The sequence below is a fragment of the Orussus abietinus genome, unplaced genomic scaffold (genome assembly GCF_000612105.2).
Source record: "Orussus abietinus isolate OABI.00-Male unplaced genomic scaffold, Oabi_2.0 scaffold19, whole genome shotgun sequence".
Classification (NCBI taxonomy): domain Eukaryota; kingdom Metazoa; phylum Arthropoda; class Insecta; order Hymenoptera; family Orussidae; genus Orussus; species Orussus abietinus.
Window position 1 is genome coordinate 1,808,201 of NW_019395981.1, and position 15,217 is coordinate 1,823,417.

Sequence of the window (15,217 nt, forward strand, 5' to 3'; positions counted from 1 at the left end):
ATTTCCTTGTTATTTAATACTTGCATCGTAGATAATATTTGCAGCCAGGTCGGGAATGGTCAAAGAGTTCGACTCGAAGATCGAGTTTAACAGCGGAAAGTCAAAAGGGAGACCCGAGTTGTCCCTAAGGAATATTTATTGGAGGAAAAGTCACTTCGAATTCGCATGCAGAGCCAAGGACCCGCAAGGTGAAATCCATCTACAATGGCAAAGAAATCATTGAACGTGACGCAAACTCTTGACTCGAAGTCTAACGCCGAGAACGAAGGCTGTGGCATTAGATGGAGGAATCTCGTCGCATTTTGGATTTTGGGCCTGTGCAATAATTATGGATACGTGGTGATGTTAAGCGCCGCTCACGACATCCTGAAGGATAAGTTTGAAACGACGGTAAGAATTTTTACCTCATTTTCTCACATAAGCCACAATGACTTAAAAAATATTACTCAACGAAGAATTTATAAAAGCACGTTCGGAATTAATTTAACAGGAACAGCACCCAGAAGATGAAATTACAAATTCGACGTCCAGCCGTTCGTGTAACACCCTCTCCACCGGTGCCATACTTTTGGCAGATATTTTGCCATCTCTAGGTATCAAACTAGTAGGGCCATTTTTGCCGGTTTTTATACAGTAAGTATTATCTCTATACATTGATAAATATGTTAGAAATCCGCAAGTATCTTTCCACGGATGTTTCTGTAAATTATAAACTGCTATTTGTAAGTACATGCGAATTAAAATCTGCTGTTTACTTTATGGAGGAATCGATTTTCGGCATTTCTTTCCTGACAGGTACTTCCGGTATCGGGGAAACGACTGTATATGATTCAAGGCAAATATTCTTAACATTTACAGTGTCCGACTGGCTATCTGCGTATTTTTTTCTACTGCAGGATTCCTTGCCGTGTCGTTGAGTAATGCGGAATGGCTCGCTATATTAGGTGTGGCCATAACATCACTTTCCTCAGGTTTGGGAGAAGTGACGCTGCTCAGTTACAGTCATCGGTACAGCAAGTAAGTACTGGACAATTGATAATAGATGCAGACTGGAATAGATGACGATTTTAATGGTACTTTTTAAATTAGGCAAGTTATCTCGACATGGTCATCAGGGACCGGAGGTGCAGGAGTTATAGGAGCTCTGTCCTATGCCGGGCTCAGAATGTGGATCAGTACCGAAAACACGTTGCTTTTAATGCTCATCGTGCCAGCGATTCAAGCGATAACCTTCTGGTTGATCTTGGTACACCCTAAGCCAATAAACATTTCCATCGTCAAGGAAGGCACGGAAAGTCAGCAACAAATAGTCGACGTTCCTGTAAAAAGTTTCCTGGACAAACTGCGTATAGTTCCTCAGCTACTTAAATACATGCTCCCTCTTGGATTCGTGTACTTCTTCGAATACTTCATCAATCAAGGATTGGTATGATCAATCTCTTAAAGAAAATTGCTCATCTTACTTTTATCAAGATTAAGACAATTTTACCCTCTATAGATTGAGCTCATTCAGTTTGATGGTATTTGGCTGACGCATGAACAACAATACCGGTGGCTGCAAGTTGATTATCAAATAGGAGTCTTCATTTCGCGGTCATCGGTCAATATAATCTCCATCAATAAAATTTGGATTATGGCTGTTTTGCAGGTAAATCGATAATCTTTCGATTACTTAATCCGAATGAAGCATCTTAGCTTCAATAATTCATATTATAATATAGCGAACGCAATGTGACTTAAATGAGAGGTGATTTTTAGTTCATGAACGTTATTGTTCTACTCTTCGAAGCTCTGTATTACTACATGCCAAATATATGGATCATTATCGCCTTCGTTCTTTGGGAAGGACTTCTTGGAGGAGGAGCGTATGTAAATACATTTTACAGAATGTCAAAGGAGGTAATAAAGCATTCTACCATTGTAGCGTAAAGAAAAAAAAAAGCAAATGATTAATATTGAGCTTTTATGACTGTTCCGTTAATAACATTAGTGATTTATCTTGGTACAGGTTCCACCCGATGATCGGGAATTTTCATTAGGAATCACCGCATTAGCGGATTCCATAGGCATAACTTTGGCTGGATGGATGTCTATGCCCGTCCATAATGCTATTTGTAAATTACCAAGACCTGAACGATTGATCATATAATATAAAATAAGATAATTATAATAGGTTCGGCATTCCATTCAAGTTATTCTGCAGTGTATTTAGAAATTCCTTTACAGAATTCAAAATTGGACTTACTATCGTGCAGAGTAATAATAATGTTTGAATGTTCGTATATCTTGTTTATCAATGTTGAGATGGTCTCCGATATAGGAGATATTTGAACTACGTTATGTGTACATAGTGAAAAACGTAAGAAATATATATATTAGTATGGCTGTAAAGTATTATGAAGTAGATTATTTTGTGATAGTGCACAACTAGGGGTAGCAATGCGTTTGTCGTGTGATCTGTTCACAATAGGACATTTATAAAAAATACATATATTATAATGTTAATGTTATATAGCAAGTTTATTAAAAATATATACTTATATTATTCCTGATCGCTATGTGTATCATTTGTTTGTTCACTGATATATGTTCGCGCAACTATACACTTTGTTAAATAGCAATAACAAGGTAATTCATGTTCCACGTCATTTGCATCCAGCAAATCTAGTTCTAATTTGTACCATTTTAAGGTAGCACTATTTTTTTTTAATTGCAATTTAAATGCAATTGGTTCATCCTTTTCTACGGCGTTACTCTCAGGTAAGACGATCACTGTTTGTTTCCAATGTGTTGGTTGATTCATAGGACTCGTAGAAAATTCGTGCCCGTTTGGGAACTCAACGGTAAACCAAATACAGACACCTTGATATTTTCCATTCTTATTACACGTTATTACAGTATCGACTCCGGCAAGAGTATCCAGTTCGTCATGAGTTACAGAATGTAAATCTAACCAGACAAGTAATTTCCCTTCAGCAAGGAGATCCTCTTGGTTTACAGGCAATATTTCTGGCTTAAGAGATTTAGATTTTCTGTATTGTTCTCCAACACACCTGATCGTATATTATTAGTATATAATTATTATAGCATAATTAACTAGTCACATTGTATTACCTCATAGTTACACCGTGAACATTATCCCAGAATTCAAAAAATGTTGGCAGCTGACAAGGTGCGGCATACAGCTTAGCCACGCAAGGAAATAATTGACCATCCTCTCTTAAAAATTTATCTCTTGCCGTTATTATGCTATCGAGCATTCCTTCATGTACCAAATAAAAGCCCATCCACTCTGAAACTATAATATCCACTTTCCCAATAATGGATATATCTAAATTTTCAACTTGACTTTTTATCACTTCCACAACTGATTTCAAGCTATTTTCATTAATAACCTGTTCAGCAAGTTTAGCAAGCTCACTAGCTTCAACCGCATAAACCTTTTTGGCACCAGCTTCAGCACAAAATACTGATAGTATACCTAATAAACATATAATTTATACATCAGAGCATAAAGAAATACACTTGTTATGGTAAAATTAATTAAAACATATTAACAAGCTAGGTTAAGAAAATAAAACTTGCATGACAACTGATTCTTCATTTTCCTGCGAGTATATTAAATCCAAAGTCGGACTCTGAGTGATTTGTACCTGTTCCAGCACCGACGTCCATGACCACTTTGTCCATAAACATTTCTTGACATTCAAGTATTGCATGTTTGTACGATAGCATTCGGGGTTCATCTGACAACATTAAGTGATGCACCTAAAAAATAAAAATTATGTAAAATCCAATACCTCTAGCCACGGTCATTGTACATATATCAGCAACTTACATCCAAATTTTCATAGCTTTCAAAGTATTCGGAAAAATTATCGTCACTCATCTTTTAAAAGATATTAGGAGAATAATATCAAATAAGAATAAAAGCTCTGTAAAAGATAAGGTTTAATAAATATTAACTGCCCTGATTCCATTCTATAAACCATTTTGTATGTGTATTTGAACACATATTCTAGTCCTAATATTAATCTATGAATCGCATGTATAATTATATTATAATATTAGTATTTCAAGTATAAAAAAATACATGATCGTATAATTTTCACAGTCATAGTTCTCAATATAAATATATATGTAGATACATCATACATAACCTTATATAGCACACAACATTAAGTATGTATATAGGTTTACACATGCTACCTTACGCCGGTTTTATAACCACCGGTATTATAGGTTTGTCGTTTTACCTGTACTTTCTACACTTTTACGAAAAGTGCACACTTTGGCATTCGTTTTGAAGGAAGTGACGTACCGTAGCTGTTCGTTTTGCGAGTGCATTTACACCGAGTGTACACCGTAGTGTAGATGACACCGCCATAGCGAGTGCGCGAGCCCCTACCAGAAATTCGTTGCGCCGCCCTTGGGGGCAAAAAACGGTGAAAGCTAACGTACGAAACCAGAGGGCAGCATAGGATGCGATCGCGCGACCCTTCCCGTGAGCAATCTCCCAACTCATCTCTGACTTCTCGCACTTTCATCTCACGTAGGTTTCGTCGAATTACGTATTCCCTATATGAAAGAACGAGATCACTAGCACTTCCGGTTTAGTAAGAGAGATTTCCGAACTACTCATTTTTCACATTTTCGCTCAATTTGCTTTACGTAATAGACCCCTTGCTCGCCCCACACCATTGGAGTTTCCCGACCTGTATACACGGCCTTGGTTTGAACAATTCCTTTGTGGATCAAATCAGATCAAATAAACCTTTCATTCATCCCATTTTCTGTCATTTTAACGAGCTGAAACTCTTCCTTACGTTAACGATGTTTATAAACACTTAATTATTGTCCTTCTAGTTTACATATTTTCTCGTTTTTACTATTTTTATATGGAGGAATTAATAATGTTTATAGAAACTCCATATTATAGACGAGACACGTGTCAAAAATTGTCTTTATAAATATTACAACTTTTTGTTCGGGAATAAAGCACCTTAAAAGTGGTTGTTTGAATTTATCCTAGTTTACTTCGTCTGTGTCGATACAAGGAAAAGTTTTATTCCTGACTTGTTATCTCCCTGCAGAAGACACATTTCAGGAACTGATGTCAACGGAATACATCTGTTGGAAAAATACGGACATAGTTTTTTATTTTAGTTCATCAATAGAATTGATTACCAAGGTATGTACCCATGAAAATATCTAACTAATGACTGTTAACCTGAGTTATGGTTTATATTTTGCAGATTTTTTCTATGGCTGAAATGAAGTACAATATCAATTTTGTTTTCTTATGAATTAGTGTTTGGACATTGCTTATGTACAATGTGATGTACTATTCTGCGATCAGCTTCAGAAATAATATATAAGCTCTACAGGGTTGATCAGAATAAAAACTACGAGGGTATTCACAGTTTAAGCAAAAGGAGCAACAGCGAAAGGATGTTGAATCGATTTAGATCCGTGTTCTTAAATGCAGTCGGAGCTACCGATCTTGGTTTGGAGTATTCTGTTGAATCCGATAATGAAACTGTTGCGGATTATATTAATTCGAATGTATTATTGCAAGTTGAAGCTAAACCTTATAGTAGACCAAGTTTTTTGGGTTTAACAAATGAAGAGACTCAGGTATACTTGTGTGGTCAATTGTTTCTTGAAGTTTTTAAGATTGCAAAAATATATTTCATTCAATCAATTTTGATTTAGGTCAGTGCAGATCACAAAGTTAGGCCTATCATAGTTCCAAGAGACCTTAGTCGCCTACCATGGTGTGCTGGATATGCAGAATGTATAAATGCGGGAAAAAGTACTTGGAACGAGGATCAAGCTGCCGCAACAAGAGGGGATTTGAAACTGCGGGATGTAAATTTAGCTTTACCATATGTAATGTTTTCCATGTTTGATGGTCATGCTGGATATCAAGTTGCATTAATGTCAAGATTACACCTACATAGAATTATTCTTGTGAGTAAATATCTTAAAATTGTATATTTGAGGTTTTTTAAATACTTATAAGTTGTGATTTTCACAGGAGAAATTAATGGCAATACCTGGTCATGTATTGCTTAGTGAAAATGCAGATAATTTGATAGAAAGCAGAGATCTCGTTACCGGCGCTATTGAAATGGCTTATAGACAAATGGATGAAATGGTTGAAGCCCAAGCTCATCGAGGAGGTGGTGGTTGTACAGCTATTACTATTTTATTTTTAAATGGCAGATTATATGCAGCTGGTGCTGGAGATTCTAGGTTAGATCTCAGAATTAGCATATTATTTTTTTATAACAAATGGATAATTTAATATATACAAATAATTTTTTGTTGATAAATAGAGCAGTGCTTGTTAATGGAGATACTCAAAGGGCTTTAACAAGAGATCATACACCAGATTCAGAATCTGATCGAGTAAGAGCATTAGGCTTTCTGAGGAGTGGAGAGTTGCTGAAAGGTCAATTTACACCGTTAGAATTTATAAGAAGACCATTACAGAGTGAGTTGGGGTCCTCAGTGTTGTACCGAGAACCATATATGACTGGTTGGGCATATAAAACATTAAGTCATCCTGATTTAAAACTGCCTCTTGTATCCGGACGTGGAAAAAGGGTAATAGTATTTATTTGTTGCTTTACCCGAAGTGTATGTTGAATTTCATTTTAAGCACTCAGGATATTATTTTTCAGAGTAGGGTAATGGGAACAATAGGTGTCACGAGAGGCTTCGGTGATCATGGATTGAAAGCTGTCAATACTGGAATCAGCATTAAACCATTTTTATCATCTCAGCCAGAAATACAATCTTTAAATTTAGATAAATATAATCTTTGCGAAAGGGACTGTGTAATAATAGCTACGGATGGTCTCTGGGATGTTGTTTCAGACGAACATGCCGCAAATGTACTTCGGAAAATTCTTGCACCTGAAACACCATCTTTAGAATACAGGTACTTTTATATGTTATGTAATTTTCTTAATCTTTAGGTTTTCAGGATTCTGATTAAGTTACCTCTGATATATGCATATTAATTCTTTCTTGTTGTATGAAGCTCAATTCTTCAAATATTTTTAATATAGAAAAGATTTTTCTCATGAAATCAACTAATTTATTATTTTAGGCTTACAATGGGGGCTCAGGAATTGGTACAGACAGCGAGAGGTCGATTAATTGATGGAGTTTGGAGAGGGAAGCCAGAAAATTCTGATGTCAACGGTGAATCGTGTTTGCCATTGGCATCAGTGGATGACATAAGTGTTTTAGTAATACCTTTATATCCTTATCTATGCGAACATAGGCAATGGTTTAAAACCAATCGGCAAGAGAATCTCGCCAATTGCTGTGAACAATTTAGGACAAAACAGGTGTAACTATAAATCACAATTCCACGCTTAGCAAAACTGAAACTCAAGCATCTGGTGATATCATAAAAATTTTATTACGACGAAATTTTCAATTGGAAGAATATTTATAAATTTGATCACCATATCAGATTTTCCTTTGCAGTATTCATTTATACATTTGTATTCATATTTACACTTCGAATAGAAACAAATTTACATTCCACAAAAAAATTGTAGCTCTCTTAACAACTGTTTGTTGGTTTGTAGTTCTACTTGTATATATATGTGCATGATTTTGTACGTTAAATAATTCTAAAGAGGAAGAAGCTTATGTAGATCATTATCTGACATTCCTTGTTTTTGTATTGCATTGTAATTTCAAAATAATACACAGGTTGTTCATGAAATGAATACTCAAGCCTGTAAATACTAAACGAAAGTATATGATTTTCATTATGATTTTTCAAATGGTAGCATTTACCGCACTAATGATGTATTATATTGAACTTCAACGCTAATTGTAAGTAGTGTAATATATGAATTATTATTATATGATTATTAGCAAAAATATGTGTACGTGTTAATCAATACTGTCAACATTATGAATTAATAATTTAGTCTTGATATTCGACCATTCCTTTGCAATGAAAATCAAATGAATGCATTTTTCAAACATTTTTACTCAATGTTCGATCAACGAGGAATAACACTTGCTATTCAAAAGTATTTTTACTTGATTGAAATTCTAACAGTTTATTGCATTCACCATTAGAAACTTACTTTCATTTGCATACTTTCATTCAGTATAAAGTTAAGTAGTTGTGAATTAACGTGTTTTATGAGTAAATGAATATAAATTAAAAGTTTTTGTTGGAGAAGCAAAATCTTAATTTTTCTTTTCCCTTAGCTGTTGCAACGTCTTCGTAATCGTACGTCTTTTTCAAGATTTGTAAACTTTAATGCGCTGAAGTTCCGGCATAAAGAACACTTCGGCAGAGTTCAAATTACCGCTTTTATTCTGGATCGTAAAGAGTAAGTTAGCTGGTTTGCTAGGTAAACGAGGAATTTATTCTTCAATACCGTGGCCTTGGGTGAATGTCGATCTTGACGAATCTTGCATCGAGTTGCTGTAGAATTAATTCAAATAAATTGGTTGAAACTACAATAGGTACATTAGAGAGTAATTATTTTAAGATACACTCCTTAAGTAAACTTACGACAGAATCATTGTAGATCACGTTATTTTCCGTGATGTCCGTCCACTTGCAGCCGTTTTGCGTAATCCGTTGAGTTGAAACTAATGGTAACTGACTTTTCGAGCCTGCAGAAACAAGGAAACTCATGTTTCACAGATAATTAAAATTTTTTAACATATGGTAGACTTACAGTAGACGTATCAAGTGTTTTTAAGTACGATAAATGAGTCTATTTTCTTTTCTTTTTTTTTTTTTTCTTAAGACGACATCGGACTGACACATCTGATGTTGTCAGCGAGCGTTTCGGTATAAAATGTTTCTATTCATCGACAGTAACAGAATCGAGCTTTACTTTAGGGAATAGCGAACCATCGGCGCGACGCCATGTACTTGTGGAGTCGAGTGCACTGAAACGTGATTTCATTGTTGCATAATGTTCAGCACTGCCGGTCAAAGGTTCTGCGCTGGGACTACGTCGTGGAATTTTGTAATGCACTTGCACCCTGCTGCAACGGGTGCATTTTGGACATACGGACGGTGATGCACTCTCTGCACGACGGGAAACCGTAGAAGGGGCTCTGGTACTGTAAATTGGAAAATATAGTTGGTCCAATTTTTGATTAATTCATCGTAAAACGTATAATGTACAGGAAGATGTACGTACGAGGAACGGCTGTGATGACTGGAGCTTCGTGGTACAGTACTTGAATCGCTATCATCCCTTTCTATTTGGTGATTGGGTTTATTGATACTTTCAAAATCATCTCCAGGCAAAATTAGGTCGTCTTGTTTTTGACTGCTTAAAGTTAATTCGAGTTCTATCATATATATATATTTTTTTTTACTAAGAAACATGAGATAATGTTTGGAAATATTGAACGCACTTAGCGACTAAATTCTTCGAAAAAAAGTATAAACATATCAAACAATATTCTGGAAGAATGGTACTCAAGTAATGTTAGGTGCAAGTGACTACTTCGCGATTTCAAAGGAATGAGTAATATCAGTAAATAATAATAATAACGTGTACCGGATGGAATGACTAGGATTTTCCATTTGCCCCTTTCCTTTAAATTCATGTCTATCAAGGTTACGATCACCTATCCTTTCCTTATTGATCTGCGGTGCAAATAATTAGTTACAATTTATTTAATACAGAATGTAAAATTAATGGTGGTTTATAAGAAGACCTTGATATTTAATGAATCCTCAGGTTCTACTGAATAATTGTCCATAGGAATTTGCGGTGGTTTAAGGATTGCATCTAAATTAATTTGCGGCAGTGATTGCCCGCGTCGGTGTCCCAACACGTTTTTTTGATGTCGAATCTGGGAAAAGTAACAGGATGTTACGTTGCAATATTTCGAACTTAATCATCCTTAAAACATGAAACGAACCCTGTTTATCTACGATTGATCGACGGATTTACTTAAATTATCATGAATAATTGTATTCAATTTTGCAATACTCATTCAGTAAAGATGATACCTCGGATGTGTAATTCTCATTTCGGCGAAACGACCTTCGTCTTAAGTTGCTGTTTATGGTCGCATGTGTATCGTCGGTGTTTTTAGCAACCATTGAATCGTTATCATTACGCAGTAAATCGATCTTTCCACGGATAGCGGGAGTTGATTTTGCTCCTCCCATTTTCGGCGAGTCGGTGATTTTTCCGCCATGTTTCATCTGCCTTTCTTCAGGGTGCATATCCGCCTCATCTTTCGAAATCGGATCCAGCGAGTCAGAATCGTCGTTGATCGAATCACTACTAGTCAGAACGTAGAGAGACGAGGAACATTTGGTCAGTTGTACCGGCGAACGAATTTCCTCCAAAGTATCCTACAGTAAACGATACAGGTGCTCTGCAGTGGGTAGTCGTTTCTTACTTCGGGCGGTCGTTAAGTTAAAAAAACCTTTAACCAGTAATTCATATAAACAAGTCGAATCTTCCTCTCCTCGTACATTCTCAAAGCCGTTAACGGTCACGTTAGGTCTACAATTACGGCTGATTGCATCTTTACCAAATTACCGTTTCAATTCGTCAAGTACCTCAATGCTCGTCCATAGACCAAACGTGACTGCCCGATATTTAACAGAAATAAGTGTACCAAGATTCGAAAATGGTCGGTAATATAAATATTCTAATAAATGAGATAAAGCGAAAGATAAACTTTCGGTCACTTCGTCCACCGAATGATTCCCTCGCGGCGAACTGGCTTCCAACTAGTCGATCTTTTAGAATTTGTCGAGGCCCAAAGAATTCTCTACAGACGTCCTCACGGTTAACGAGGTACCTGTGAAAATGAAATTCATGAAATCTGCACGGGGTGATATGTTAAAAATGTCATATTTTTGCAAATCCCCCAGTCCGTTAATCAGAGGAGGGCAAAGGTACGGGAAATAACGCGCGTCAGCTCATAAACACGAATTAAATAAAAACTCGCGCTTTAATTCCCCTTTGTCTACCCGTTCGTATTAAAAAATTATACCTATGCAAAAATATCACGTCTTTTTTATTTTACCTAAAATCGCAGGATGCCTAAGCACTTTTTTAACGTACATCATACGACGTGAGTCACGTAACCGAGGCGAGTGTGTCTTCTTTTCTCAACGTCTGAAATTTTGTAGGATTTAAGTAAAGCATTCGAGGAATAGATACTATCACGAGACTCGGAAAAAAAGATGTACCTACAGCTAACGTGACTCGCTCCGTACCTCCTCGGTATCCTGCGATAAAAGGACGAGGGACCTCGGTACAATTACTTTCGATCAGTCGTGGCCACAACCGAGGACGTTGCTCTATAAAGGTCCTTAATGTTGGTTTCACGAGCGCGATGAGAGCCACGAGAGTCGTGCCAGTTTCCACGAGGGTCTCTTCCAGTGAACGAAGAAGTTCTCTTACGATTGCACTCCCGTTTATCCTCCCGACGTGCAGATTCCTCTTGGAGGCGCGCTTCCTCGAGTCGAACGACAGTACTTCGGCCATCACCTTGTAAACGAAGAAACTGAAATTTTCCAAGTAGGGTCTCGTTAACACGCTTATACTCTGCAAGCCCAGGAGCCTTTGGGAACTAGATCGGCGAGTTTACGGGCCGACCGATTAGATCGAACTTGACCGAACTTACGTGATAGCCAGAGTCATAACGATTATTACGCCGATGGAGTAGTGGCCGCGATTCCGAGGCGCGGTGTACCCCATTAATTCCCATATATAGAACCCGAAGTTATGTAGCCAAGAGAGAAGCTGCTCAATCAACGTCTCCTCTGCTGCCCCGTACATCAGCGAGTTCCACTCCTGATTCAACAGCTGATACAGCGGCTGCAGATCGCCCAAAGAGTACATGGCCCGCGTAGTTCGGTCCTAAACAAACGTCGATATGGTCAAACAAAAGACTCCTCCATGATTTATTTCTTTATTTGTCCGTGACTCAGACGAGGCAAATTAATCGCTGAGAAATAAAAGTTTCCACGGAACGCGCATCTTCGTCTCTGGTAAAATTATAATTTATCAGCTCCTGCATGTATCCTGTGAGGGGAATAGGTACGGTGGTTAGATACTTTTTTCATTTCTGAATGCGCTTCATATGTCAGACCGAATAAAGGATGAATTGATTGGGAGGAAGTGTCGAGTAAAAATGCAAAATTTCAAGGGACTTTCGAGCCTGAGTGGTCGCCGTTACGGCGACGAGCGATCGCCCCAGTTGAACAAACCAGATCAGCCATTAATCCCGCCCATTTCCCCAGATAATTAATTCCGGGGCACGCGTACATTAGCGGCGTTCCGAAATGATTTTCCTGGATCACGTTAGCCGGCGAACGCAAAAACAACGATCGCGAAAAGTTGTCGACAGTAGCTGACAGATAGCGGCGTCGCGATCTCGAGTTCTTTCCGAGAGCTCTCTTGATATCGGAGGGTGATTACCCGAACGTTACTTCCAACGAGACCCTGCGAATGATCCAACTTTACATTTTGTTAATTAAAACGGAAGTTATTAATCGTCACCTAGTGTATTTTAGAACTAGCTGGCCGACGAGATTTCCATTCCGCAAAGTGATTACTACATCTACAAAACTCGCTTGTCATAATTTCTAACAAATGTAACACCTATTTTTAATGATTCAATGCGCATTTCAAACTCATTTTTTACATCATTCCATGTAATTACACGTCCTCATTGCCGCAGGATTGAATACCCGCTGGCAGTGAATTGATTGAATTTTCGGATGGAACTTATTGTCAATCGTAATTTGCTCGGATTGTATGAAACGGGATATTTAATCGTTACCCTACATTCCCTCTGCAGCACAAAAGAGCATTTACAACGTTAGCAGTGGCAGTTAATCAACGAAATTGTTTATATCATTTATGCTAAATACTCGAACGTATCTCTCTAGGCTGAGATATAAATTTTTCAGGATAAGCAGCGTTAAGACAATTCCTGTTTTAATTATAAAAAATATCTCTTTAATTTAACAGGGACGGAGATAATAACGGGAACATTTAACGAGGTTCTGCTTATTTCCATAACCTTTATAACCAAGATGGAGGCGAGGGCATACTCACGGTACGTCACTCGGTAAAACATGTCGCACATTCCCGCATCTCCAGAAGTAGGTGCGTCGCCTTTAGTCCTGGCGATGCAACGAACGATGCAGGAGATTTGTAGAATTCCCGTAAAGTCCGCGGAAGTTGACAGTGGCGGCCATAAGCGACCTTCGACGAAGACCACCCTCGCCCCGTCGAGACAAACGCGCGTCGGTACCGGTGGTAGAAACTTTCGCGAAGTTTACCGCGGAAAGGCGAAAGTCCTGGCCTCCCTCGGTCGCGATTGATTTCCCACTCGAAGCATGGACCGAGGGCCAGTTCAACGGGAACAGGGAATCGGAAGGAAAGAGCGACGAAACGTTTGAAATCCGCCTGAAAATATCGCTCGGTTCGACCGCAACTCCACGTTCATTAATGCATTTATTAAAGCATCGATACAAGCTGACGAAAAACAAGGATTTCATTTTATATTTCCCATCTCTCGATATCGGTGGTACAGTGATTTATTTATTGCTCCTTAAACTGTGCCTTAACACATTCGCGACCGCTGACGTGAATTCACGTCTTATGAAGTTCTATTCCTGGTTGCCGCTGACGTGAATCACGTCCATAACGATACACGATACAAGTTTGCGACAACCAGTTTCAGAATTTCATTGTTTCCGCCAGTACTCAGTATTTGAATCGGAAAAAATTTGCCGGTCGCGAATGTGTTAAATTTAAATTGAAGAAAAAATTTTTAAGGACAATTAACACGACAGCGATTTCCTGTACAGAAAGAATGTGAATGTATTTCGGAACCGATAGAGGATTAGAGATAAAGAATTGACGCGTGCACGCTTCCGAGTGATTTCTGATAAGTGATAATTATCATGAAAATAAATGGAATAATTTCTGAGAGCTTTTAACCAGAAAGGGATTACTTTATCGAAAATCTCCGCGTTAATATTTTATCTTTAAAACGAGTACTCGTTGAGCTCGGTGGGTGGAGAAAAACGTTTAGAATGTTCGCCCGCGTAAAGTACCCTTTTCGCGATTTTTAGGTTAACGAGGAATGCTTCGGAGCGTCCTTAGCAACGGTTGCCGAAAATTCGAGGATCTAGGCGTAGCGTCCAACTTGCGTGTGAGGGTGTCCGCGTGTTGGCACACGCGAAGTACCTAACTAAAGTCGACTATACTTTGCATGACCTATATGTGTAAGGAGACGCTCACATTTTTATAGCGTCGCTAAACATCGCTCATTACACGTTGCGTTTTACTCGTCAGAGTAAGAAAGAACATTTTGGTTACCTCCCTCCGAATTCGACGCTAATGCCATCTAGCGGTTGAAATCGACGTCTCCGTTTTGGTAGCAAACGATGTTAGATGGTTAGATGCGTTGCGTAGGAGTGATTTGAACTTGGTGACGACAGAGTCTTCGCACTACCGTTGTTTACTACAATTAGAATTTTCGTAAGTCCCTTTGGACAGATTTCAAGTATAGATACAATCTGCGATTGCCCAGTATCGGTCACGCGGGTACATTTGTGGGTCTGCTTCGGCACTCGTACATTGACGGACATGGATGTCTGCCCTACGAATACGGTACCATCAGGGCATGATGAGAAGATATTCATGTCCGCCGCTGTACATACTTACGTGCGGTCGGCCATATTTACATGTGGGCCCGGGCTCGGGTGAGTATGCGTACGTTTTCCCGTGTGTGTATATATTTTGCAGGATGGATGACGGAGTGCACGCGGTGCCCTCGCACGCACATACGTGGATTCGGAAGTGCATTTCCACGTAACGGAGTAGATAGGAGGACGCCGACGACGTCGAGCATCGCCGCAGCGACGGCGGCGTCGACCATGGCGACGTTTCCCCGAATGTAAAGTCTCATAAATTTAATTACGAAACGTAGCCAGCCGTCGGTGAGCGGGCGAATAAAATGGAAGGTTATCCCCAACGAATCGTAACTTTGTTTTACTGTTTAAACGTCACTGTTTCCGAGGGCGGAGAGTACTACCGAGTGGATTTGCATATATGGAACTTCGTCATTAGGATAATGCCGAGGACGAGCGGCGGCGGTCCTGGCAAATATATTTCAGTGAATTCCCATGATCTTCTCAATGAGAGAAACCGAGACGAGA

The 15,217-nt window shown here is 38.6% G+C and overlaps 4 protein-coding genes and 1 long non-coding RNA gene across 9 annotated transcripts; 2 read left to right on the plus strand and 3 right to left on the minus strand.

Annotated features, from left to right (window-relative positions):
* Window positions 1-4: 4 nt before the first annotated feature.
* Window positions 5-2,180, plus strand: LOC105699689 (battenin). The gene is made up of 7 exons (XM_012424868.1): window positions 5-390; window positions 491-633; window positions 859-1,017; window positions 1,090-1,426; window positions 1,499-1,648; window positions 1,759-1,899; window positions 2,009-2,180. The coding sequence occupies exons 1-7, from the start codon at window positions 205-207 to the stop codon at window positions 2,147-2,149; spliced, it is 1,257 nt and encodes a 418-aa protein (XP_012280291.1). The 5' UTR covers window positions 5-204; the 3' UTR covers window positions 2,150-2,180.
* Window positions 2,181-2,496: 316 nt separating this feature from the next.
* LOC105699692 (protein arginine N-methyltransferase 6) lies at window positions 2,497-4,424 on the minus strand. Of its 4 annotated transcripts, none has more exons than XM_012424875.2 (5): window positions 4,257-4,424; window positions 3,839-3,935; window positions 3,654-3,768; window positions 3,115-3,481; window positions 2,497-3,053 (listed from the first exon to the last, which is right to left on the minus strand). In XM_012424875.2, the coding sequence occupies exons 2-5, from the start codon at window positions 3,887-3,889 to the stop codon at window positions 2,543-2,545; spliced, it is 1,044 nt and encodes a 347-aa protein (XP_012280298.1). In that variant the 5' UTR covers window positions 3,890-3,935; window positions 4,257-4,424; the 3' UTR covers window positions 2,497-2,542. The 4 variants fall into 4 exon arrangements, with proteins under 4 accessions (XP_012280298.1, XP_012280296.1, XP_012280297.1 ...); XM_012424873.2 differs by having other exon boundaries at window positions 4,161-4,424; XM_012424874.1 differs by lacking the exon at window positions 4,257-4,424 and having other exon boundaries at window positions 3,839-4,127.
* Window positions 4,425-4,530: 106 nt separating this feature from the next.
* Window positions 4,531-8,221, plus strand: LOC105699686 (protein phosphatase 1H). Its single transcript, XM_012424865.2, has 7 exons — window positions 4,531-5,191; window positions 5,256-5,637; window positions 5,716-5,973; window positions 6,041-6,258; window positions 6,342-6,612; window positions 6,690-6,949; window positions 7,121-8,221. Exons 2-7 carry the CDS (start codon window positions 5,452-5,454, stop codon window positions 7,368-7,370), a joined length of 1,443 nt encoding a protein of 480 aa, XP_012280288.1. The 5' UTR covers window positions 4,531-5,191; window positions 5,256-5,451; the 3' UTR covers window positions 7,371-8,221.
* Window positions 8,054-11,237, minus strand: LOC105699694. Of its 2 annotated transcripts, none has more exons than XR_002762333.1 (7): window positions 10,028-11,237; window positions 9,730-9,867; window positions 9,570-9,658; window positions 9,204-9,338; window positions 8,892-9,123; window positions 8,561-8,664; window positions 8,054-8,470 (listed from the first exon to the last, which is right to left on the minus strand). It is a non-coding gene; the product is annotated as an uncharacterized LOC105699694 (long non-coding RNA). The 2 variants fall into 2 exon arrangements; XR_001104054.2 differs by having other exon boundaries at window positions 8,456-8,470; window positions 8,730-9,123.
* On the minus strand, window positions 11,101-13,146 carry LOC111674288. Its single transcript, XM_023433848.1, has 4 exons — window positions 13,104-13,146; window positions 11,665-11,900; window positions 11,303-11,544; window positions 11,101-11,153 (listed from the first exon to the last, which is right to left on the minus strand). The coding sequence occupies exons 2-4, from the start codon at window positions 11,880-11,882 to the stop codon at window positions 11,101-11,103; spliced, it is 513 nt and encodes a 170-aa protein (XP_023289616.1). The 5' UTR covers window positions 11,883-11,900; window positions 13,104-13,146.
* Window positions 13,147-15,217: the final 2,071 nt, after the last annotated feature.